The sequence below is a fragment of the Oryx dammah genome, unplaced genomic scaffold (assembly GCF_014754425.2).
Source record: "Oryx dammah isolate SB20612 unplaced genomic scaffold, SCBI_Odam_1.1 HiC_scaffold_5, whole genome shotgun sequence".
Classification (NCBI taxonomy): domain Eukaryota; kingdom Metazoa; phylum Chordata; class Mammalia; order Artiodactyla; family Bovidae; genus Oryx; species Oryx dammah.
In genome coordinates this window covers 38,417,240-38,444,548 of record NW_024070189.1, presented here as the reverse complement: position 1 = coordinate 38,444,548, position 27,309 = coordinate 38,417,240, and the positions used below count along the sequence as shown (strand labels likewise).

The 27,309-nt window shown below is 44.6% G+C and overlaps 1 protein-coding gene across 1 annotated transcript in view; it reads right to left on the bottom strand.

Annotated features, from left to right (window-relative positions):
* CCNJL (cyclin J like) overlaps nucleotides 1–3,858 on the bottom strand; it is a 65,803-nt gene extending 61,945 nt beyond the window's left edge. Inside the window, exons 1-2 of the mRNA XM_040239479.1 lie at nucleotides 3,596–3,858; nucleotides 3,092–3,206 (exon numbers count right to left, since the gene is read on the bottom strand). Coding sequence (XP_040095413.1) covers nucleotides 3,092–3,157 — 66 coding nt within the window. The 5' untranslated portion in view covers nucleotides 3,158–3,206; nucleotides 3,596–3,858. The remainder of the gene's footprint in view (nucleotides 1–3,091; nucleotides 3,207–3,595) is intronic.
* Nucleotides 3,859–27,309: the final 23,451 nt, after the last annotated feature.

Here is a 27,309-nt window from a genome sequence, read left to right as displayed (position 1 = left end):
GATTTTTAGAGAACTGAAAGTCAAAACTACATTGAGGTATCACCTCATACTGCTCAGAATGGCCATCATTAAAATGTCTACAAACAATAAAAATACTGGAAATAGTGTAGAGAAGAGGGAATCCTCCTTAACAGTTGGTGGGAATGTAAATTGGTGCAGCTACTATGGAAAACAGTATGGAAATTCCTCAAAAAAACAAAAATTGAGGCGCCATATGATCCAGCAATCCCACTCCTGAGTTTATACCCAGAAAAAAACACAAATTTGAAACGCCATTCACAACCCAAAGTTCACAGCAGCACTATTTACAATAGCCAAGACATAGAAGCAACCTAAATGTCCATCAACAAATGAATGAAGATGTGATATATATACAACGGAATACTACTCAGCTGTAAAAAGAATCAAATACCAAGTGAAGTTACGTCAGAAAGGAAAAGACAAACACCATACGATATCACTTACATGTGCAATCCAAAATATGATACAGGTGAATTTACTTACAAAACAGAAACAGACTCACAAACTTGGAAAACAAAGTTATGGTTACTAAAGGGAGAAGGGGGAGGGGAGGGATAAGCTAAGAGTTTGGGATTAGCATATGCAAACTATTATATAGAGAATGGATAAACAGTAAGGTCCCACTGTATAGCCCAGGGAACTATATTTAATATCTTATAATGGAAAAGAATATGAAACAATGTGTGTGTGTGTGTATATATATATATATATATATATCATAGCTGAATCAGTTTGCTGTACACCAGAAACTGACACAACATTGTAAATCACCTATACGTCAATTAAAAAGAAAAAGGAACTAATAAGACCAGTTTCAAGTCACAGGTGACTCTGACCACTAACTCAAGTGAGTTTTCAACCTCTAACATGTAAGACCTGGACAAACCCATCCTCCCTCAAGGTAGGCAGCCCAACAGTGAACTAACATGACATGGGTGAGGCACAATTAATGGGGAACTGCCTGCCCTGCTCCTTTGAGTGGCTGAAGGAGAGATTAGAACATTCTTATTTATATACAAAATGTCGAGGATTCTCAGGTAACTGAGCTGGTTGAGTTTATGCTGCTCTCAGAAATCCTTCCTGCCAGAAAGGAACCAATGAGGTCAAAGCCATTCCCCTAAGCTACAAGCAGAGCTGACAACCGCTGGCACCTGCAAAGAACAAGCAAGCCCCGTTTTTACAGCACGCCTCACTAATTCATCTAGCCACCACCTCCAGAAAAGGACCAAGACCTTATTACCTGGTCTACCACTCCCACTGCCTGCATGTTAACTGAACCACCAAGATCTGGATTTCTTTTCCATATGCCTTGCTATGCTTGCACCTTGGGCCGTACTGTTCTGGGGAGAAAAACCAAGGGAAGCAGAGGAAAGCCACAGCGCTGACAAGCAATGCAAAACAGGGATGGACTAGTAGGTACAGGAAAAAAAGATAAGATAATTGGACTGGAATACAGCTACCCCGTCATGAGGAAAAAACTCTGAACAGCTAATGACTTTTTAAGCAGAACTCCACAGACCTTGGGTGCAAATGCGCTGGATGTGAGATCTGTCTATGCAGGGACCCAAGGACTCACTAAAGAGACCTCCCCCTCGCTGTACTGGGTTGGATAGTGTCCCCCCCAAATTCATGTCTACCCAGAGCCTCAGAATGGCTTTATTTGGAAATAGGGTCTTTTCTGATGTAATTAGTTAAATTAAGATGAGGTCAAGCAGCCCCCATTCCAACGACTGGTGTCCTTATAAGGCGAGAAAACAGAGGCACAGACAGACATACCGATAGAACACCATGTGACAAGAGGCAGAGGCAGAGTACTGCGTCTACCAGCCAAGGAAAGCCAAGGAGCAATGTGGCCCTGCTAACACCTTAACTTCGGACTTCCAGCCTCCAGAATTGCCAGAGAGCACATTTTTATTAAGGCCCCAGGTTTGTGGTAGCTTGTCCAGCAGCCCTAGGAAACCAATGCTGCTGCTGCTGCTGCTGCTAAGTCGCTTCAGTCGTGTCCGACTCTGTGCGGCCCCATAGACGGCCTCCTACCAGGCTCCTCTGTCCCTGGGATTCTCCAGGCAAGAACACTGGAGTGGGTTGCCATTTCCTTCTCCAATGCATGAATGTGAAAAGTGAAAGTGAAGTCACTCAGTCGTGTCGGACTCTTTGCGACCCCATGGACTGCAGCCTACCAGGCTCCTCCGTCCATGGGATTTTCCAGGCAAGAGTTTTGGAGTGAGGTGCCATTGCCTTCTCCATACACACCTTTTATTACACACCTGTTCCCCAAACCATCCTTCCCAGTCTCAGCTCAGGGGCAGGAGACAAGACACACAGGCCATACCTCCAACCCACCTGGAGTCCGCCACCTTCCCAGAGCCCATCAGCACTTCTCCCTTTAAGGGGTGGGGGAGAGCAGAGATCATATTTCAGCTGTCCCCCTCTTCTGCCAGTGGAGGCACACCGTCAGGGGAGTGCTGGTTTTCTCCCCACATTCTCCTAGATTTGTAGCCTCTCCTTTAGACTAGTGTTTCTAAAATCTTATTCAGTCCCATCCTAGATATATTTGGGGTGGGGCATAACTACATATGCCTTAGTCTAGCATTAACCTAACTGTTCTTTATATCATGTTACTACTTTTACTTAAATAAACATATTTAAAGGAACTGCTATATCGTTACAATAAATGGAAAATCAGCATCATTTATTCTACACAGAGCTTGCTAGATACATGTTTTTAAATTGCACATTAAATACAGGATAACTTTTTTTTAAGTCCGTTCATGTATCCTTTAAAATAATCTCGGGTGACAATACTATGGGAAATACCACCTTAAGGAGTACGGTTTAATTGTCTAAGAACTCTGGGCTCCTATGCAGAAAAACCAATTTAAGCTCTCCAGTCCCGTTTCTCATTCCCCTTCTTCCCGCGACTGTCCCAGGAGGAGGCTAAGAGCAGAAGAACAGAAAGGCACCGGGAGTTCCTAGCTCCGACGCAGGGCGACCCGAGGATATGGAGTCAAGAGCAAGAGGGACTTTAAATACCCAGTCCTGCGAGTGACAAGGACCGGGAGGGACTGACCTTCTCGCGCAGGGTGCAGTGGACGTCCGAGGCGACGCGCCCTTCCCACCACGGCTCATCCATCATCGCGTCTGCAGCGCCGCTCTCCGAGGCTACCGGGTTTTGAGGGCACACCCTGAGTGGACACAGGCAACTTCAGAGCCCGCAGCGCGCCCCCCAGCTCCTACCCCGGGATCCCCATCCTCTCTTGTCCTCGCCTCGGGCCTCTGCCGGGCGCCCCCTTCTGCCCCACTCAGCGGAGGACGGTCGCCTCCTATCCCAAGAAGGCTGCACCGTCCCCTCCCCTTTACTCGTGGGACCTGAGGCGACCTGGAGCTCTGCAACAACTTGCAGAAATTTTATCTTCCTTTTTGCAAAAGTTGCTCAGAAAGTTGCAGACTCCGCTAGCTCTCCAGAGGCCGGGGCTCCGGCAGCCGCCACCGGCTAGCCGTCCCCAACTCCTCCCCCGCCGCCCAGCCTTTGTCCTGCTCCCACATCCTGCCCTCCAGCCGGGGCGAAACTCACGCATCCCTCTCCGGAGGTGGGGGGCTGCGGGCGCCGGGCCCTTCCCAGGGCCGAGCCGGCTGTGCCCTCGGGTGCCTGCAAGCGAAGGGGCCCCTGGCGCGGGGCGCTCCAAGCTCTCGACGGCCGCCTCCGTAGCCCTGCTCGCCCGTGCCGGCGCCGCGCCCCTGCTTGCGCTCGGGTCCCGCCGCGGCTCGCAGCCTCCGGGCCGCCGGGGGCCTCCCTCCTTCGCTGGGGGAATTGGGGGCCGGGCCTCGCGCATGCGCCGCCGGCCCCCGCACCCCGCGGGGCTGGGGGCTGGGAATTGGAGTCTTTCTTTCGCCAGAGCTGGCTGTTTTTCCAGTCCGCACTCCACCCCCGCCTGGGTGGAAAGCTTCCTCTCACCTTCGGGGGGACTCCGGTGGTCTCCTGGGCACCCGTGTGCTCACGCGGGCAGCGCTGGGACCGCGGCGCCACCTGCGCGCGCCACTCGTGAAGGACGCGGGCAGGATGCCCCCAGAAAGTTCTGTCTCTCGCGTGCGCCGTTCTAACCTACCTTTAGTCGGTTCCACCTGTTTTTTCTTTTTAACTAGTCCTGAAATGCGGAGGTGGATGTCTAAATGTAAAATTCCCACGGAAGCCCCCCAACCCGCTCTTGATTATCCGAGAGTCCCTGTTTCTAAAGGAGGCTCAGTAAATCAACGGATTTTGTTTCGTGCTCCTGCGAAGTATAGATCTACTCGTTACACTGGGAGAAAACCAGTGTTTCTGGAGGGTCAGGTGTATGGAAAGCATTGTCTTTTTAATTTAGTTTTAATTTGTTTTCGGAAAGACACTCCCTTGAATCAGCCCCTCTGATGGAACAACAAATTGATTGCTTTTTGTGTTACTTTTGGAGATTGACTCGTTTCAAATCCAGCTACCGACTGGATGACTTTTGCCATGTTCCTCAGACTCTCTGGGAACCCTCATGTGAAAATTGGGAATAAAAACTACACCAATCTGCTGGAGATACTGCATCATTAAATAAGATAATTCGTATAAAGGGATAATCCCCATCCCAAGTATAAAACAAACAAGAACTAGCTGCTACTAAGGAGGCTTTGGTTTCTGACTAGTTTCCTACAGGCAGGTACCCACCTGGAAAGAAATTTTTAAATCAGCTTTGATAAGCTTCAATAGGTGCTTAAAGAGAAGTTTTAATGTTAAAAAAAAAACAACTCCTTGTAAAAGTGAAAAATAACAATGAATAAGCATTAATAAATACAGGGCTCTTAAAGACATTATAAAGGTTGAGCAGAATAAGAAAAGTTTGAGGAAATAGAAAAAGGTGAAAATACCAACTTTGCACAAATTAACTTTTTAAATAAAATTCTAACAATTGTGGGTAGATGGGGGGTGGGGGAGGGATGACAACACTTCTTTTTCTAACACTTAAATGGAAGAATATCAATGAGTAAAGCTAAGATTTTTATCTTTTAAAAATGAGGGATAGAGCTATATATTGCCAAATCTTAAAACATATCGCAGATCTATGATTCAAACAGTGTGGTGTTGACACAAGAATGGGTAGGTAAGTGTCAGTGGAATAATCGAAAGTTTAGAAATATATTCCACATACTTAGAAACTAACTATGATAAATGTGGCATTTCACTTTTAAGGGGAAAAGGATAAATTCTTCAATAAACTGGCCAGGGGAAATTAGTTAATTTGAGGGAAAAAAGTAAAATTAGAGATTTATTTAAACCATTATCAAATTAAAAATAAGAACCTGTCAAATGATAAAACTAAAACAATAGTGATGGTTTGATGTTATTTATTTAAGGGAAAATAATTCATGGATTGGGAGAGTACAGTGCCTTAGAAACAGTGGAACATTCTTCCCAAGGAATTTTGGGCAAAAGTGAATTTTATATGCATAATAATGGAATCTAAAAAGTTAATACTAATGATCCTATTTGCTGGGCAGCGAAGGAGACACAGACATAAAGAACACACACAATGGGGAATGGAGAGGACCAGATGGGATAATTTGAGAGAATAGCATTGAAACATATATATTACTGTATATAAAGTAGATAGCCGGTGGGATTTTGGTGTCTGACTCAAACACCTTGAGGTGATTGGCAGCAAACCCAAAGCTGGTGCTCTGTGATAACCTAGAGGGGAGGGATGGGGAAGGAGGTGGGAAGGGAGTTCAAGAGGGAGGGGACATATGTATACCCATGGCCGATTCATATTGATATATACCCAAAACCATCACAATATTGTAAAGTAATTATCCTCTAATTAGAAATTTTAAAAGAGAGATAGTTATGTAGAGTGTTATAAGAAGGAGGAAAGAGTACATGATTGACAAGGAGGTCCTATTTTTTAGGGTAGGGTGAGCCGGCTTTAGCTCACTTGGAGGACTGATTGCTGTACTTAGGTTCCCTAGACAGTGAGATGTTTCCAGTCAGTGTGGGCTGGCTGACTTAGGTTTAAATGTATGACATAGGCCAGACCACTGGGGTGGTCTCCACATAACGAATTAACTTTATCAAACCCAAAGAACAACAAACAAAATGACAACCTCCCCAATTAAAAAAAAAAAAAATCACAAGATAATTAAGAAATTAAGAAAGAAAACATAGGTGATTTATTTCAGACAAGAAGGTCTAGAGGTTAAGGCACAGGAAGAAACAAAAGGCTAGGATGAGTATATGTAGATTTGAATGAATAAACCCAGAGAATCCCATGGACAGAGGAGCCTGCGTCCATGGGATCACACAGCCGGACACGACTGAAGTGGCTTAGCACTCAGCACTCAGCCATCAAATATCACCAAAAAGGCAAATGATAAACCTGAGGGAATGTTGGTAACAAATGTGACATGGTTGATTTTACCATATAGACCTCTTGTAAATCACTGTGTAAAACACTAACACCTGAGATGCAGGAATGGATGAACAGGCATGCATGAAAGAGGAAATTCAGATGGACAATTATCATTTTTTAAAAAGCTTTTTTTAAATCCTCATACTCACTAGCCAAGACATTAAACACGTTTTAGAAACGGGGTGTATCTCTGACAAGAATTTTTTAAAGCACAATATACAGGATTGACAAATATAGTGTTGGTGGGAATGAAAATTAACACCGTCTTCTGATAGACAATATAATTGTATTCAGACGCAGTTCTAAGCTGACTGGGAGGCTTAGAAGACGACACAGCCCGAGGGCCTGGGCCCTTCATGGCCCACAAAACTAACCCACATTCTCCCCTGCGGCAGGGCTTCCTCCACTTTGTGGTGAGCTGAGCGGGCATCTTATTCCTGGAAGGTGCCCGGCCCTCAAGTCTTCATCAGAGACAAAGATCACTATTTGCAAGGCTCAGCTAAAACCATTTACAGCCTTTCTGCACATAGATTGTAGTCACTTTTCTCTCCAAAACCTTAGGCTTTTGCGTTTTATTTTTTTACTTTCACTGATCCACTCAATTATTGTCTTTTATACTGAGATGCTGGAAAAGCAGGAGACAGTTGTGCCTCATCTATTATTGTAAAAATATAACAATAAACTTCCTCAAACTAAAAAAAAAAAAAAAAAACCACCTTAAAAAAGTATCACTGGATCCAACTATTCCACTTCTGGAAATTCACTCTAAAAAATAAGCATATGAGTACAAAGATTTCTTTACAGGGAGTTTCATCACAAAGCTTTTCCATTATAGTGAACAGGGACTGGTTAAACATTAATTTGGCTCAACATTTTTTAAGAGAATAAATAATTATCTGAGAAAATGTTCACAAGATATTAAGTGAAAAAGCAGATTAGATTATGATCCCAATTATACATTATGCTCACATACACACACTCAAAAAAAAAAAATGTCCATAAAAACACTCAGTCAGTTCAGTTCAGTCACTCAGTCATGTCCAACTCTTTGTGACCCCAAGGACTGTAACACACCAGGCTTCCCTGTCCATCACCAACTCCCGGAGCTTATTCAAACTGATGTCCATCGAGTAGGCAATGACATCCAACCATCTCATCCTCTGTTGTCCCCTTTTCCTCCTGCCTTCAATCTTTCCCAGCATCAGAGTCTTTTCCAATGAGTCAGTTCTTTACATCAGATGGCAAAAGTATTGGAGTTTCAGCTTCAGCATCAGTCCTTCCAGTGAATGTGCAGGGTTGATTTCCTTTAGGTTGGACTGGTTGGATCTCCTTGCTGTCCAAGGGACTCTCAAGAGTCTTCTCCAACACCACAGTTCAAAAGCATCAATTCTTCGGCGTTCAGCTTTCTTTATAGTCCAACTCTCACATCCATACATGACTACTATGGAAAAACCATAGCCTTGACTAGATGAACCTTTATCGGCAAAGTAATGTCTTTGCATTTTAATATGCTGCCTAGGTTGGTCATAGCTTTCCTTCCAAGGAACAAGCATTTTTAAAACATTATCCTGTGTAATCAGAGTGGTAATATTATGGGAAATTTTAATTTAGTTTTTATTCTAGTATATCTGAGTTTTCTAAATTTTCTTTAAGAAACATGCATTACTTTCACAATCGGAAAAAAAAAGAATGAATGCTATTTTTTTTTTGAATGCTATTTTTAAAAAATCACTTGATATATTTACAGAGTGGCCTTCCATTGAATAACAGTTCACAGGGTTGTTTTGTTTCTGATTTGGTTTTATCTTTTTCATAGCAGTATTATTTCTTTCTCAGGGTATACCAAAGGAGGTCAGGTCTTTATTGTTCATTGATTTGGAGTTCTCTCTTCCTAACTTCAGGTTCTCAGTTATCCAGAGTCCCAATAGGTGAGCGAGATGCAGAGACTTTGATCTTTTCTCCCAGGGCTATTTTAAGAGGATACTAAACATCATTCATATTCTTCAGTCTTTTGTATACAATTCTCAGGAGTCTCTCATTTTCCCTGTGTCTCTGAAAGATAAAAACATGTTGCACTGATGGTTTTGGTAGTGAGTCCTGTCCACAGGTAGAAATGAGGTTGGTGTCCTTAGCAGAAGAGGCTTCTTATGGTAGATGACAGGAAAAATGCAACTGGAGTTATTTCTCCCACTCACTGCATTATGAGCAGTAAATAAGCCAAGGAGTATTGATTCATTCATTCAAAACCTACAATTTTATCAGATATGAACTATGAACCAATTACTGCCTTTCCACTTCCAATCTCTGAAACTCACAGGATGGGAACCAAAGATTTAGAGCAAGACCATCCTACCTATCTAAAACTTTCCCATGTATAAAATGAAAAAATAATTTTTTTTTCCTCTGATCTTTTCAATCTTCCTCAGAGGACAAATCAATCTAATATTATCAACTGCTCACTTTTTATTTTCAACTGGTCACTTTAACTTTCCTTTGTCTTTTTCCCCCTCATAGGATACAAGCTCTCACATTATAAATATATATTTATGGTGAAAAGGATGTGTTCTCATCCTGTTCCCAGGCTTTGATCTCCTCCTCAAGGATAAGCAGCGCCTGATGTTTCCTTCCAGAAGTGATCCACACACTTACCAACATGAATACCCATGCCTTTCCCCTTTACATGAATGGCACCGTATGGAACACACCCTTCTGCATCTTGTTTTTCCCTCTTGGTTGCCCCGTGGTAGTGCCCATAGAGCTGCACAGTCAGCCTGTGTGGTCAGTAGATCAGTCATATCTGGCTCTTTGTGACCCTTTGTACTGAACCAGGCTCCTCTGCCCATGGAATTCTTCAGGCAAGGATACTAGAGGGGGTTGTCGTTTCTTTCTCCATGAGATCTTTCCAACCCAGGGATCGAACCCCCATCTCCTGCATTGCGGGAGAATTCTTTACCACTGAGCCATCAGGGAAGCTCCACAGTTACCCCATAGTCGCATAGTATAGATCCATCCACCGTGATATATGGACCCAGTCTTCTTCTGCTGGACACTTACATTGTCTCCAGTCTTGCTGCCATAATCACACTACAGTAAATATCCTGGGTGGCAGGGGGGTCCATGATACAAATTCTTCAGGCACACAGCTTTGCAGGTCCTAAGCTGAGGCTAGACTTTGAGTAGTATTTCCATAGAGCCTTTGTCTGCTTGTTTGTTTGTTTTAAAATTTTTATTGGAGTATAGTTGATTTACAGTGTTGTGTTAGTTTCAGGCATATACCAAAGTGAATTAGTTATACCTATGCATTCTTTTTTTAGATTCTTTTCCCATATAGGCTATTACAGAGTAGTGAGTAGAGTTTCCTATGCTTTACAGTAAGTTCTTATTAGTTATCTATTTTATACATAGTAATGTGTGTATGTAAATCCCAATCTCCAAATTTTTAACCCCCCCCCCCCCCGCCTTATTTCCTTAGTGTCTTAATGGTTTGCATTGCTCTATTTAGGACAAAAAGCACGAAGCCTGGCTCAGTTTATAGGGACAGAAGGAAGACATCTGGGCTATAAACTTTGAGACATAAGCCTTGTTTACCACTTTGGTCTTTAACCAAAAACCAGTCCAACCCTTTAAAATCTCTCTAGTTCTGTGCTCTACAGAGTCAAAAGAACATTGACCAAATCCTTTATGATCCTCGATTAGAAATTCTTGACTTAAAACTCTACAGATTAGGTCTGAGACCCTAGCAGGATGAATTTTTAAAAGGACCATTTTGAGAACAAAACTTGAAACCTAGGATATTTATAAAGCAGGACCATACTACTTTTTTCAATTAAAAGGGTAGCATGGCATCTAGAAGGCACAAAAGATAAGAAAAAGTAAATTTCCCTCTCACTGGGTCAATTCCTGGGTGTGTGGCTTATGCAGCTGCCCAGGCTGAAGCTCAGAAGGGCCTTGTGCTCTTTATGTTCTACTGTCACACCTTGAAATTCTTAGAGAGTTTTGTCTTTGAACCTGTGTTTTGTAAAGGAAGTCCAGGACAGAGGAGCATGTACGTGAACAAAGGAACTTTGTGCCATAGGTGTCTGCTATTCCTTGCTGCCTTGGGAGCATGGAATTCCAGCAAACTGACAAGGCACAGGAGTTCAGTGAAATCCAAGGAAGTAGAAGGTAAGTGTGTTACATCTATAACTGCAAGTCACAGGGTGGGAAGAACTGACCACCTTGAGACGCTATACTTTCCACTTGAACTAGACTTGCTTTAAATGCAAAAAGAAGGTGTGACAGCTTCCCAAAGGCTGCTATTAACAAAATACCACAAACCGTGTGGCTTAAAACAACAGACCTGTACTCTGTCACAATTCTGGAGCCTAGAAGTCTCCATGGTGTTGCAAAGAGTCTGACACAACTGAGCAACTGAACAACAACAGAAGTCTGAAATCAAGGTGTCAGTGGGGCTATGCTCCGTTGGAGGCTCTGGGTAGAATACTTCCTTGCCTCTTCCAGTTTCTGGCGGTGGCTGTCAGCCCATTGGTGACTTGGCTTCCAGCTGCTTCTTCTTCATCTGCCTTCACCTTCATAGCGTTCTTATAGAACACTAGTCAGTCAACTAGATTAAGGGCTCACCCCACTACTGTGATCTCATCTTAACTAAGTATAACTAGAACAACCCCATGTCCAAATAAAAATTAACATACTTTGGTGGGGGCACAATTCAGCCCACAACAGAAGGCAGTAGCGTTCTGAGAAATATGAACAACCACAGAAGCCTATCCCAGTGTTTCTTACTGGTGTTGCTTACTTGTATTAAGCAACCACATATTAGGACAAAGAAGGAAAGGAAAAGATGGCGCAACCCATCATTCCTTTTCCTTTCCTCTCTTCCCTACTTCAGAGAAGGCAATGGCACCCCACTCTAGTACTCTTGCCTGGAAAATCCCATGGACGGAAGAGCCTGGTAGGCTACAGTCCATGGGGTCACTAAGAGTCAGACATGACTGGGCAACTAAACTTTCACTTTTCACTTTCATGCATTGGAGAAGGAAATGGCAACCCACTCCAGTGTTCTTGCCTGGAGAATCCCAGGGACAGGGAGCCTGGTGGGATGCCTTCTCTGCGGTCGCACAGAGTCAGACATGACTGAAGCAACCTAGCAGCAGCAGCAGCTTCCCTACTCGCGAGTGAGCCAGAGGTAGAGAGTATTGATAAGATGCGCACATCTCAAGAAGTTCACTGCAGCAGTATTCACAACAGCCAAGACATGGAAACAAACTAAGTGCCCATTGATGGACGAATGGATAAAGAAATTGTAGTATATCTACACAATGGAATATTATTCACCCATAAAAATGAAGGGAATCTTGTCATGTTTAACAATAGGGATGAACCTGGAAGGCATTATGCTAAGTGAAATAAGCCAAACACAGAAAGACAAGTACTGTATCACTTACACATGGAAGCTAAAAAGATTGAATTCATAGAAGCAATAGAACAGTGGTTACCAGGAGTAGGAGCTAAGGAAAATGGGAAGCTGTTGTTCAAAGGTTATGAAGTTACAGTTCTGTAAGATGGATAAGTTATGAGGATCTAATGTACAGCACAGTGGCTATAGTCAATAAAATTGCATTGTAGGAATTTCCCAAGTGGTCCAGTAGACCAGAATCCATCCTTCCAAGGCAGGGGGTGTGGGTTCCATCCCTCATCAGGGAACTAGGATCCCACATAAGGCATGTCCAAAAGCAAACAAAAACCACATTGTATACTGGAAATTTGCTAAGAGAGGGGATCTCAGGTGCTTTCACCACCAAAACAAACAAAAACAAAATCTTAGGTAACTATATATTCTGATGGGGGTGATAGATACGTTAATTAGCTCAGCTGTAGTAATCATTTCACTGTGTATAGGTAAGGCTTCCCTGGCAGCTCAGAGGGTAAGGAATCTGCCTGCAATGCATGAAACCTAGGTTTGATGTATGTGTATATCAAAACACATGTTGTACACTTTAAATTATATAGTTTTTATGAAAAAACAAAAGTCCCTCAGTCACTGGTTCCTCACCTCCAGGCAGCCCTGTGTTGGGGTGAGGGCGGTAGGGAAAAAAGCGGTGAGCGGAGGCGCAGCAGAGGGTGGGCGACCAGGACAGGGCAGAAAGAGAACAAGCCCTGACCTCCTGAGATAGTACCAGATAGAGCTCCTTGGTGTCCACTGGCCCCCCCCGGCCAAGGAGCGGATGAGGCTCTGCCTCCTCGAGGGCCCGCCTGCCCTCAGCTGGGGATTCGACGTGTGGCCAGCAGTCGCAGTCGTGGCCACACAGGTGCCCTTAGGCCCAGGACTCTCCGGGGCCTCCCTTCCTATCGGCAGCAACTCTGGAAGTGTCTGGAGTGGCTCTAGACCCCTTTGCCTTGAGGCTCTGAGCTGGGTCTGGCTGTCTGGAGGGGGCTGCTGAACGAGTGTGAGCTCCCCCAACCTCTGCCAGTGTTCTTGCCTGGAGAATCCCAGGGACAGGGGAGCCTGGTGGGCTGCCGTCTGTGGGGTCACACAGAGTCGGACACGACTAAAGCGACTTAGCAGCAGCAGCAGCAGCAGCAGCAACCCCTGCCCTGCACAGATGGCCAACGGCTGATGAGCTGGAACTAATATTTATTTTAGGGAAACCTCGTGCCCACTGTTGAAGGCTTGGGTCAGCCCACTACATTCTTGTTGGCAAGCTGGTGGTTCTCTTTGTAGGGGAAGGGCCTGGTACTGGGCGTTGCTTGTGGCCCTCCCAACTATTGGGGCGGTGGTTGGTAACCCTACTCTACCGCACGCACTGACCTTGCCCCAGCCCTGGCACAAGAGTGAGCACCCTCAGCTGGCCCCTGCGGCCCCACTGCTTCACCTGCCCTCAGAGGCAGGATGTGCAGGGCCCTGAGCTCACCAGCTCCCTTCCTTCCTCCTCTGACTCTGGGTGGCCTGAGGGCCCACCTCCATACAACCCCGTAGAGCTGTCCTTCCCACGTCACACTGCCCTTCCCACGTCACACTGCCCAGGTGTAGACCTGCACCGCTGGAGAGCTGGGTCCTTAAAGGCCAGAAAGTGAATCTGAGAACAACTCTGTCCTAAATGGAGAACTATAGGCAGAGTGTTGGGCTCCAAGATGAAGATTAGCCTTCCTCATGTAAGGAACCTGCGTTGACATCTACTTTGCAGCAGATATTTTAATCTCACTGGTGGCCTTCCCAGGCAGAGGACAAAAGCAATTTCTACTCTGTGAAAACGCTGATGAGAGCTGCAGATGGGGGTCACAAGGTTTTCCCGCTCACGGGCAGCTCCTGCCCTGTTCTGACAGAGCACGTTCACCCGGATAGCTGGGGCCCCAGGGAGAAACAGGCAGTCAAATCCATGGAGAAGACAACTTCCCATCCAGAAAGTGGGGACATTTAAGTGACAGACAAAAATACCTTTTAATATGCATCAGTATTTTTTTGTTCATAAAAACTGGTAGATTATTGAAACAAAAACAAACAAAATAGAAGTGAAGTAAAAAGTTGGTGTTATGGAGTAGGAAATGGCAAACCACTCCAGTATTGTTGCCTGGAAAAGTCTATGGACAGAGGAGTGTGGCAGGCTACAGTCCATGGGGTCACAAAGAACCAGACACAACTGAGTAGATGAGCACAAACAAACAAGGGCTCACCTTAATCCAGGTTGATCTCATCTCAAAATCCACAATTACATGTACAAAGATTGTTTTTCCAAATAAGGTCATCTTTGCAGGTTCTAGGGGTTACACCTTGGGCATACCTTTGGGGGCCACTATTAAACCTGCTGGCATCTGAAAAAAAAAAGTTGATGTTAGTCATGTGCACCATTTCCACTGCTATTATGTAAGCTAAATACATATGTACATACAAACTGTGAAATATGAATTGTGTAATTTCAGGGATCCTGCATATTAGTTAAATTCTCATTTTTGCTGCAAAAAGTGACAATGCGCAATATAAAGATGAATGATAAAACTCACAGTAATATTTAAATTAATTTTTTTTCTTTTTAAAAATTTTGGTCTGCCAGGTAGCGTTCGTGGATATTAGTTCCCCAACCTGGGAATGAACCTGGGACTGTGGCTTTGGCGGTCAGAGTGTTGCAGGGAAAAGCCAATTCTGACTCCATACTGGAACTGTTTCTTTGATGTGCTTTTCACTGCTTTTGTTCTTATAATCAAACATAATGGCCTGCCTCAGAGAATACTGCCCCTCTGCCTCACTGTTAAACTGAAATGCCTTTGTTCAGAACCCTGTCCACCTGTAGATGGCAGGAAGGAAGAATCAACACCTACCCTGCCTGAGGCTTGACATTCTAGGCTATATTGGCAGGATTAACGGCCTTTTTACTTTGTGTCCTCACCTCTCCCCATCTCTAATCTATAGAAAAACCTGGCATTTGGCCCCCACCTCATAAGCTGGTTATTTTGAGACATTTATCTGCCACCTTCTCGGTCAATCAGCTCTCCGAATAATATTCCTCACCTCAACACCTCATCTCCGATCCATTAGTCTGTCATACTTAGATTGGACTCAGTAACAAAAGCTTGGAGTCCTAACCACTGCACTGCCAGGGAATTCCCAATTTTTCTTAACTTAGAACAATAAATAGCAAAAAAAACCATGACAAGCTGAGAGATGGCAGATGAAGTGGAAAAAAACTATATTTTAATAACTTTAACAGCACTTTTCTGTGCTTTTTGAACTAGGGGCGCTGTGTTTTCATTTTGCACTAGTCTCTGAAGAGGACCAGAGCTAGCCTAGCTCCCCGCTCTGGTCCTCTGACCTCTACCTAAGGGGAAACCCACTGCTATGATCTGAATGTTTGTGTCCACCCCTCCCCCCACCTCCCAAATTCATATGTTGAAATCCTAACATTCCAAGGTGTTAGGAGCTGGAGCCTTTGGGATACATGTAGGTCTTGAGGGTAGTGCCTTATGAAAGAGACCCCAGAGAGATCCATGGCCCCTTCAACTGCGTGGAAGACACGATGAGAGAGTGCTGGTGGTAAGCCAGGAGGAGGGCTTGCACCAGAACACGACCATGCTGGCATGTTGATCTTTGTGTTCCCAGCCTCCTGAACTTCTGAGAAATGAATTCCTGTTGTTTATTTGTTTGTTTGACTGCACTGGGTCTTAATTGCTGCACACAGAGACTTCGATCTTTGTTGTGGAATGCAGGGTATTTAGTTGCACCGTGTGGGACCAAGTTCTGTGACCAGGGATGGAACCCTGGGCCGCTGCATTGGGAGTGCAGACTCTCAACCAGTGGACCACCAGGGGAGCCCTCCTGTTGTTCAGAAGTGACCCAGTCTGTGGTATTTTGTCATAGTAGCCTAAGCGGAGTAAGACACACATCTATGCTCCTTCCAAAGATAGTCTTAAACCTTACAATGCTTAATCTGAACTCACCCATCCCCCTCCATGGGCAATTGTTGGGGCAAAAATTTCCCCTTCTCCTTACCCTCAGTATTTACCCTTACACCATTTAGGCTCCTTGAGGAAAAGCACAGTACCTTATGTAAAGGAGGGGATCAATACAGGTTACCTGAATTAACAGATAAATGAGGGGCATGTAGCTAGCAGAGCTAATAGGGTCTGAAGGAATCATCTGGCTCAGACTTCAGCTTGGTAAGGCATTACCCCCAGTTTTTAAATGAGACTCAGAAAGTTGTGTGACTCCAGACACTTATGCTCTTTGGTTTTGGAATGGAGGAACTCTGTTTCCTTAAAAGACTGTTGTGATGATGAAAAGTAGGGGCATGAGGGACTTCTTTGGTGGTCCAATGGCTAAGACTCCACCCTCCCAATGCAGGGGTCCCAGGTTCAATCCCTGGTCAGGGAAATAGTCCTCACATGCAGCAAATAAGAGTTTGGATGCTACAACTAAGAGTTTGAATGCCGCAACTAAAGATCTTGCATGCTGCAACTAAGACCTGGCAGAGTCAAATGAATGCATTTTTAAAGACAATTTAAAAAAAAAAAGAAAAAAGAAAGGTGAGTGGAAGTACAAAGTGCTCTCTAACAGCGTCACTCATAACGAAACATGCCAGAGCCTTCCTAGGACACTGCATTTTAGAGCCTGAAGCAAGCACTGTGCAAGCTCACTGTAGGGACTTGACAAGCAACACCTCTTCCACAGGGCTCAGTTTCTCCTCTGTCAAAGGAGGGGAATCAAAGGAGAGGATGGGATTCGATCCTGGCAGGGGCTAGGGGGGCACAAACCCAAGGGGATCAACATGAGAGAATCTTGTCGGGTGGAAGAAAGCTCCCAGCCCTCCTGTGGAACTCCCCCACCCCGACTCCTCATTCTGAAAGAGGTGGAGGGATGGAGAAGTATTCTTCCCTGTGAGGAAAACAGCAGCCCAAGTTTGAAGGTCAACAGCCATGCCACCAGGGACAACCAGGGTGCTGAGGACTGAGGTGAGTCAGACCGCTCACGGCACATCCAGAGTGAGGCCCCTCTGTGCTGCTCTGATTGCTCCAGCTCCATCATCGCCAGTGGCTAGATTTTTCAAAGAAACGAAGACATCTTCTGACTTAAAATACTAGCTTTTTTTCCTTTCCTTTCGTGTTCTTTTAGATTATGAAAGTATGACAACACATTTACAGGAGACTTGGAAAATACAGACCTACATGTACTTACACTATATATTATAATTATTCTTTTAGGTAGATAAATTAAGATTTGTAGTTGGAGTTTCAATATCAAACATTCAAAAACTAACAGAATGAATACACAGAGAAGTAGAAGGATATAGTAAGCCTGAAAAGCACTGTGAATCAATTCAGCATAATTAAGGTTTATACACTTCTCAAACAACAGTAGGATACAAATTCTACACTCAAGTTCCCATAGACTAAACTAGGAGACACTGGAACATATCCAGGGACATAAAACAAAGTGCAAAAATTTCATGGTCTAAAGTTATCGAAATCATACAGAGTCCATGCTCTTACCATTGTGGAATTATGTTAGAAATCAATATCAAAAATATTTGAAAATAACCCAAATATATTTTCGAGTGCAATGTGACATTTACCAAGAGAAATCTTCAACTTAGCCATCAAAATGCTCAGTAAAGTTAGACTGAAAAAAAAACACAGAGGGCGATTGCAGAGAAGAAAGCATTTAAGTGAGAAATTAATATTTGAAACACTTTAAACAAATTCCCACGTATTTCGTACTTAAACATCCATTTTTAAATGATGCGTATATCTACCTTTTTTCCTTTTTTTGTTTTTTTAATGCTTAAGGCCACACTCACAATCAGCCCCAGTTTGTGAACTCTGGACTAGGTGTGTGATAAGGAGCATTCCAGCCAGACTAGGAGTCTTTGGGGAACAATGGAACAAGAGCCTAAGAACTGCCCAGACTCCAGGAGGAAATAAAAGCCGTCATTAACTTAAAAGCCCCTGAGCCTGCCAGACACCCCTCCTCTGCCAGACAATGAACAGGAAGGAAACTGAGACTGGACAGTAAAAGCAACCAGACAAGCCTGCTGGGGCCTGCCCCTGGCACCCTCAAGCGGAGAGGGTCCTGACCACAAGCGGCCAGCACTGCCTTCCTCGGGCCGCAGGATGCCGCAGGATGCCGCAGGTCTCCTTCCCTGAGGGGCTCCGGAAGCTTGCAAGTGCTCAGAGACCCAGGCTCAAAGAGCCAAGAATTAGGGCGGCAGTTGCTCAGCTGGGGACCCTGAGGCCAAGGGTGGGGGAAGGTGCTGGGCAATCTTCTGTTTTGACATTTTTAAGTTACACAGGTATCACTCTGCTTGAAACAGTATTAAAGCATGTTTAAAATATGTTTAAGATCCTGAACAACCCCACGGCCCCACTACCTCTAGGCAACTGTACGGTATCAGTGTGATGGTGTCCTGGGCTGCGGACATAGATGGTGGGGGTAAGAGCAACCAGGTCCGAGGCTCAGGGTGGAGGCGATGGGGGAGGTGAGAAGGAGCCAGACTCTGAGCATGTTTGGAAGTTAGAGCTGATAGGATCTGCTGATGGACCAGATGAGGGGTGTGAAAGAGGGGAATGAAGATGAAACCAACAAGGCTTTAGTTCTGAGTGTCTGAAGGTGGAAGTTCTCATTTCCTGAGACCTTAATCCCATCACCCAGGATATTTTTGATGTCTTGCCCTCCCCCACCCTGGCCTCTCTGCCTCTTGCAAGCTCCATGATTCAATCAGAGTCCTGAGTGAGACTGCCCAGACTGCAATCTTTTTTTTTTAATTAATTAATTTTTAAAATTTTAATTGGAGGACAATTGCTTTACAATGTTGTATCGGTTTCTGCTGTATAACCATCTGAATCAGCTATAAATATACATACATATATTCCCTCACTGTTGGGCCTCCTTCCCGCTCCTCCCGCATCCCAGCCTCTAAGTCCTCACAAGGCATGGAGCTAAGCTCCCGGTGCTATATAGCAGCTTCCCACTAGCTACTTATTTTACACATGGTAGTGTATATGTCGGAGGCGGCAGTGGCACCCCACTCCAGTGCTCGTGCCTGGAGAATCCTGTGGACGGAGGAGCCTGGTGGGCTGCAGTGCATGGGGTCGCTAAGAGTCGGACACGACTGAGCAACTTCACTTTCACTTTTCACTTTCATGCACTGGAGAAGGAAATGGCAACCCACTCCAGTGTTCTTGCCTGGAGAATCCCAGGGACAGGGGAGCCTGGTGGGCTGCCGTCTATGGGGTCGCACAGAGTCGGACACGAGTGAAGCGACTCAGCAGCAGCAGTGTATATGTCAGTGCTACCGTCCTGACCTTGCTTCTTTCTAGTTGATGATCTGAGGCAAGCTACTTAACTCCAGATTCCTCATTTGTAGAATGGGATAATAAGGAATACTTCCTTTATAGAGTTATATGCCTGGTATGTAGATGGCACTAAGTGTGAGCCATGCTGTGAAAGTGCTGCACTCAATATGCCAACAAATTTGGAAAACTCAGCAGTGGCCACAGGACTGGAAAAGGTCAGTTTTCATTCCAATCCCAAAGAAAGGCAATGCCAAAGAACGCTCAAACTACCGCACAATTGCACTTATCTCACACGCTCGTAAAGTAATGCTCAAAATTCTCCAAGCCAGGCTTCAGCAATACGTGAACTGTGAACTTCCTGATGTTCAAGCTGGTTTTAGAAAAGGCAGAGGAACCAGAGATCAAGTTGCCATCCTCTGGATCATGGAAAAAGCAAGAGAGTTCCAGAAAAACATCTATTTCTGCTTTCTTGACTATGCCAAAGCCTTTGACTGTGTGGATCACAATAAACTGTGGAAAATTCTGAAAGAGATGGGAATACCAGACCACCTGACCTGCCTCTTAAGAAATCTGTATGCAGGTCAGGAAGCAACAGTTAGAACTGGACATGGAATAACAGACTGGTTCCAAATAGGAAAAGAAGTACATCAAGGCTGTATATTGTCACCCTGCTTATTTAACTTCTATGCAGAGTACATCATGAGAAACGCTGGACTGGAAGAAACACAAGCTGGAATCAAGATTGCTGGGAGAAATATCAATAACCTCAGATATGCAGATGACACCACCCTTATGGCAGAAAGTGAGGAGGAACTAAAAAGCCTCTTGATGAAAGTAAAAGAGGAGAGTAAAAAAGTTGGCTTAAAGCTCAACATTCAGAAAACGAAGATCATGGCATCTGGTCCCATCACTCCATGGGAAATAGATGGGGAAACAGTGGAAACAGTGTCAGACTTTAATTTTGGGGCTCCAAAATCACTGCAGATGGTGATTGCAGCCATGAAATTAAAAGACGCTTACTCCTTGGAAAAAAAGTTATGACCAATTTAGACAGTATATTCAAAAGCAGAGACATTACTTTGCCAACTAAGGTCCGTCTAGTCAAGGCTATGGTTTTTCCAGTAGTCATGTATGGATGTGAGAATTGGACTGTGAAGAAGGCTGAGCGCTGAAGAATTGATGCTTTTGAACTGTGGTGTTGGAGAGGACTCTTGGACTGCAAGGAGATCCAATCAGTCCATTCTAAAGGAGATCAATCTGGGGATTTCTTTGGAAGGAATGATGCTAAAGCTGAAGCTCCAGTACTCTGGCCACCTCATGTGAAGAGCTGACTCATTGGAGAAGACTTTGATGCTGGGAGGGATTGGGGACAGGAGGAGAAGGGGATGACCGAGGATGAGATGGCTGGATGGCATCACTGACTTGATGGACGCGGCTCAGTGAACTCTGGGAGTTGGTGATGGACAGGGAGGCCTGGCGTGCTGCGATTCATGGGGTCGCAAAGAGTCGGACACGACTGAGCGACTGAACTGAACTGACCTGATATGATGAAGTTGTGATCACCTGAATGCAGTTTTTCATCCTGCTACTTCTAAGCCCCAAATTATCTCATGAGTATTTTTATGAGATATCTTAAAAATATCTTTCAAAAATATTTTCAGGGGCTTCTTTGGTGGCAGAGGTTTAAGATTTTGAGCTTTCACTGCCGTGGCTCAGGTTCAATCCATTGTTGGGGAACTAAGATTCTGCAAGCTGCCTAGCACAGCCAAAAATAAAATAGTAATGGCTGCATAATATTCTAGCATATTGCCAAATCATTTATTTAATTAGTTTTTTGTTTTTGGATAATTTAAAATACAACTAAGTGTATTGGTAACACACTGTAGGGGTTGTATTTTTTCTTGTGTGTGTGTACAATATAAATAAAATCCTAAAGACATACTGTCTTTATGCTTTTCCAATTCTATCTTGAGGATTCACTCCTAGAAGTGAGATTGCTGTGATAAAGAGTATGACCGTTTTATGCCTTCTAAAATAGATTATAAATGGGCCTCTAACAACGTTCTACCAAAGCACATTTCTGTTTTCAGTACAATGTTAGAAAGTACCTACTTCCCTGGACCCACCAAGACTAAATTATCATTAAAAAAATTTTTTTTTAAGAGAAAGTATGTTAAAATTTTCTTCAAACTGATTATGAAATTGAATATAGTGTTTCAGTTCACATTTCTTTGCTCTCCAGTGAGACTGGAGTTTTAAAATGTGATTGTTTTTGTTTCTTCTACAAACTGTCCTTTATCCATCTTTGTGTTGGCATGTTACAGTTTAGCTAAAGGAAGTGCTGCCACCACCGCCAAGTCGCTTGAGTTGTGTCCAACTCTGTGCGACCCCACAGACGGCAGCCGGCTCCGCCTTCCCTCGGATTCTCCAGGCAAGAACACTGGAGTGGGTTGCCATTTCCTTCTCCAATGCATGAAAGTGAAAAGTGAAAGTGAAGTCACTCAGTTGTGTCTGACTCTTAGTGACCCCATGGACTGCAGCCTTCCAGGCTCCTCCGTCCATGGGATTTTCCAGGCAAGAGTACTGGAGCCTGCTAGTTATATATTAAAACTAGCAAGACTGTTAAATTTGTGGCAAATGTTTTTCCTGCTGTCTTAAATTTTATGTTAGATTTTTATGATATATATAGTCAAACCTATCTTTCCTTCCTGAGAGTATGTGCTTCCAACCGCACCTGGGAAGCCAGAGTGCAGGCCCTTCCTGCCCTAACTTGACGTGCACCTGCAAACCTGTGACATCTGTCAGATCACAGAGTCTCTGCCTGGCAGTGGGGGGCAGATCTGATTAGACCTCGGAGCTTCCTCCCAGCTCTGGCATTCTCTGATTCTAGTTCTAGAACTGGAAATTTGCTTCTGAGCTCACATTTCAAGAAGCTGTCATTGCCAATTACAATACCCTCTGTCTTATCCCAGGCTGCTATGACAAATTACCATAGCCTGGGTGACTTAGACAACAGACATTTACTTCTCACAGTTTTGGAGTCTGGAAGTCCAGGATCAGGGTGCCAGCATGGTCTGGTTCTTGGGGAGAAGCCTATTTCTAGTTACAGATGGCCTCTTTCTTGCTGTATCCTCACATGGCAGAGAGAGAAAGCTCTGGTCCCCCTATAAGGGCACCAATCCCATCGTAGGGGCTCCACCTCTCTGACGTTATTCAAACCCCATTACTTTCCAAAGGCCCTACCTACAAACACCATCACCTTGGGGATTAGAAATTCAATGTATGAATTGAGGGTGGGGTATACAAACATTCAACCCCACTTGCGACCCCTTCATGGTCTGATCTTTTATTTATTTATTCATGGCTGTTTTGGGTCTTAGTTGCAGCATGCGGACTCTTTCGTTGTGGTGATGGGCTCAGTAGTTGCAGTGTGAGGACTTAGTTGCCCTGTGGCATGTGGTATCTTTGTTCCCCAACCAGGGGTTGAACCCACATGCCCTGCATTGCAAAGAGGATTCCTAACCACTGAACCACCAGGGAAGTCCCTTCATGGTGCGGTCTTTAAGTGGCATCGCTATCAACAGGGACCTTGGGAAGCTCTGAACACCCTGCTCAAGGTTCGTTACCAGACTCCAAGCAAGCCTTTGATTTCCTTTCCTGTTCTCCCAGCCTTATCGACCTCTGCTCTCTGTCAAAATGAATATTTGTGGTTCCCCAAATATTTCTGTTCATACCATTACCTTTGCCTTTACAGTGCTCCCACACTGTAAATTTTACGTGGAAAAATATTACCTAACTTTTAACTCCAGCTATGCACCGCCTTCTCATAAAGGCTTTAGTAACTGCTTCCCAGTTCAGAGAGAATTTTCTCTTTGAACGACAGGGTCTTTCACAGGCCACTTGCATTATGGCTATTGATATTTGTGCCTTACTTCCTGAACAGAAAATATGAGAAGCCACTGTATGTGGTGAGTGCAAACTGGCAGTCTAGATGATATTTTCAGAACTGGGAAATTTCACATAAAGTCCCAATTTCCATCTTCTGTTGGAAAATCAGATTTGGACTACATTCCTTTAAGGCAGGGGTCAGTAGACTACCGCCCATCATCACCCATCATCTGTTTCTGTAAAGGATGTTGTTTTATTGGAATACAGCCACACTCATTTGCTTACAAATGCTCAGTGGCTACTTTCTTGCTACAAAGCAGAGATGAGTAACTGCCACAGAGATTATACGGCTCCCTAAACCTATTTACTACCAGGCCCTTTGCAAAAAAGGTTCACTGACCCCTGCTATTAGACACCAGCTGTGGGCCACCACCGGAGCTTCCTCTAAATGGAACACGTGCCCTCCAGTTTGTGGCGGATCTTCCCCAGTTGTTCTTATATCAAACCAGGCCAACTCCAAGTATTTATCTTGCTCTCCAAGGCCTTTGAGTCATTTGCATTTTTTATTCTTATTCATTCTCTAAATCACACCCTAATACCACATGAAAGCTGTTATGCCATAGAAGCAAGACAATCTCTAAAAAGTACCTAAAACCCTTATACTGCCAAAACTAAATGTGATGACCAAGTCTAATGATCTTTCTCAGTAATTGTAGCTGCTGATGAAGGAAGTTCTTGTAGTTCTCAGCTTTGGGGTCTAAAGTCAGAGTGCTTGGATTGATAATTCCAGCTGTACCACAGCTGCAACCGCAAGTAAGCAAGACTGAGTTTTAATTTTCTCATTGAAAAACGAGGATACATAAGCTTGGATTGATGAAGGGATTAAATTCCTTCAACTTGTATTTATTGATACCTGCTATCTGCCAGGCACCATGCTGGGCTCTTGGAAAACAGCAGTGAGCAGAAAGAACTGTCTTCTCTCACTAAAAGTTTATACTCTAGTGGGGAGACAAGTCAGGCAGCAGAGGCCTCACTTTGAGTTTAGACAGACCTGTGCTGACTTGCCTCTGATGTCAGTTGCTTAATCGTGTCCGACTCTTTGCAACCCTCTGGATGGTAGCCCACCAGGCTCCTCTGTCCATGGGATTCTCTAGGCAAGAATACTGAAGTGGATTGCCATCCCCTTCATCCAGGGAATCTTCCCAACCCGGGGATCAAACCCAGGTCTCCTACATTGCGTGCAGATTCTTTACCATCTGAGCTACCAGGGAAGCCCAGAGCCTTCTCCAATACAGCCTTGCAGCTGAAACTAGCTTGGCCCAAAGGCAAGCAGAGCCTAGAAGTCAGGGAATTAAAGCCTCAGAGGCAGCCTTCGGTGAAAGAGCCATCAGAGCCAGCAGTTGAAGGCGTAGTCCCTATATATAGCAGAACAGACAACCGTGTGAGGTGTTCTTTGTGCTTAAAATGGGGCTAATAATAGTATCCAACACAGAGGGATTTTGTGAACATTAAGCAAGTCAACTTATCGCAGAGGAGTTTAGGATAATGCCTAGCATCCAGAAGACCCTATCTGTACTTTTCATTCTTTCCTTTTTTTTTTTTTTTTTTTTTTGGCCACCCTGCTTGTAGGACCTTAGTTTCCCACTAGGGATCAAATTCCCTGGTAGGAGGCTGTAAACATACACTGACCTTGCATCCTCCCTGTCTCACTGTCCCTGCGTTTTCACGGCTGCTTTTTGGCCACATCTTCCAAATAAGCCATCGGCACCCAGATCCTAGTCTCAGTCTCTGTCTGGGGGGGAATGCAGAGTAGAACAGACGCAAACAAAGCAAACAGGGTAGTGAGGATGCTCAGGGAACTGAAATTGGCATGAGGGAAATTAGTGAGCAAAGGCCTCGTGACACTGGGGACGTGGGAGGCCTCAGATGAGAACTCAGGGACAAGAAGAATCGAGCCGTGCACAGGCTGGGAGAAACAATCCCCTGGGCAGAGGAAACAGCTGGGCAAAGACCCAACACAGGAGCATGCTTGGCATGTTAAGGAAGGGAAAGGTCAGTGACTCTGGGACGTAGTAGATGAGGAAATGAGGAAGAGAGGAAGACCAGATGGTGAGGGACGTGGTAACCCAGGAATAATGATCTGGGGCTTCATTCTAAATGCCGTGGGTGAGCAGTCAGAGGCAGATTTTAAGCAGAGGAGTGACACAGATTGATGTGCAGTTTTGAAGTATCACCCTGGCTGCTGTGCGCGAGTGGGTTAGAAACGGGAGTGAAAATAGGACTCCCAGTGGGCAATGACGGGATCTTGGACCAGTGTTATCACAACAGAGATAGAGAGAAGGAGATTTGGGATATGTTTGATAAAGAATGGAAAGCACAGGAGAATTCCCTGGCGGTCTAGTGGTTAGGACTCTGTGCTTTCACTGCCGAGGGCCTGGGTTCGATCCCTGGTCAGGAAACTAAGATCCCACAGGCAGAGTGTCCCCCTGCCCCCGTGCAAAAAAAAGGAAAGAGGGAAAAGAATGAAAAACACAAATAGGGCCTCCTGTATGCTAGGCATTCTTCTAGTCCCCTCCATCGTTTAACTCATTTAATGCTCACAAAATCCCTCTCTGTTGGATACTATTATTAGCCCCATTTTACCACTGGGAAAATGGAGGTGCAGAGAGATTAATTTGCCTAAAGTCGCCCAGAGCAGAGATTTGAACCAAGTTCATCTGACTCCATAGTCTAAGGTCTGACTGTGGTAGTACCCTCTTGTCCATGGAGAATACATTTCAAGATCCTCAGTGGTGGTCTGAAATCTGGAATAGTGCCAAATCTTATATATATACCATGTTTTTTTCCTATACATACTTACAACTCCAGTATTCTTTTTAAAAAGTATCTATATATTTGGCCTCACTGAGTGGGTCTTAGTTGCAGCCTCAGGATCTTCAATTTTTGTTGAAGAATGTGGAATCTTTTAGTTGTGGCATGCAGAATCTAGTTCCCTGATCAGGGATTGAATCCAGGCACCCTGCGTTGGAAGCACAGAATCTTAGCCACTGGACCACCAGGGAAGTCTCCATTCCTGTATTCTTGCCTGGAGAATTCCATAGACAGAGAAGCCTGATGGGCTACAGTCCATGGGGTCGAAAAGAGTCGGAGGTGACTGAGCAGCTAAGTACACACACACGTTTTTTTCCTACACATACATATCTATGACAAAGTTTAATTTATAAGTTAGGTACAATGGGAGATTAACAACTAATGATAAAATAGAACAATCATAGCAATACACTGGAATAAAAGTTATATGAATGTAGTCTCTCAAAATTTAATGCCTTGTACAAATGTAATGCATTTTCCTTCTTAACGAAACACTTATCACACACACACACTGTGGTTGTAACTTTTGCAGTTTGAGGTGCAACAGCGAAACTAGCACAAGCGTTTTCTTCTTATTCACAAGTTGATAGAAAATTCATTCTTACTGCAGATCTTAGCAACCTCAGTGTATGATTTTTTTTCCTTATTAAGTCAAGAACTTTCACCTTTCCATGTAAAGGAAGCACTTCCAGTTCCTCTTTGGCGGATCTGAATTACCAGCATCATGGACGGCTCTTGCACTTTGGAGCCACGTGAGTAAAATGAGGGTGACTTGGACACAGGCACCAGGATACCGTGATAGTCCATCTGATGACAGAGACTAGAGTGCTAAGGGATGATTCAAGGAGCGGGAGGGCGACTGATTTCATCACACAACTCAGGACAGCAAGCAATTTAAAACTTATGAATTGCTTATTTCTGGAATTTTCCTTTTAATATATTCAGACCGAGAGTAACTGAAACTGCAGAAAGTGAGTGCTTCCCTTGGGTAAGGGGGGAACTTATATTGCCCTGCCTCACGGGAGGGTGATGTGCTGGGGATTCTGATGGGAAGGAAGCAGCTGGGAGTCAGTGGGAGGCCCAGAGTCCCAGGTGTTTAGGACAGGCTTCCCTCAGCCTCCAGGCCCCTGCGTTGGTACAGTGGACCACCACCTTCTCTGTGCTCCAGGCAAGACCCAGCTCCTCCGCTTCCCCAACACTCACAGCTTCACCCCAACACGATCCACCTCTTCAGCTCAGGTCTCCCAGGCCTCCTGTCCCTTGCCCAGGCTCTCATCCCCACGCTCACCACCCTCCCTTGTTCTAACCTGTCCCTAAAGTC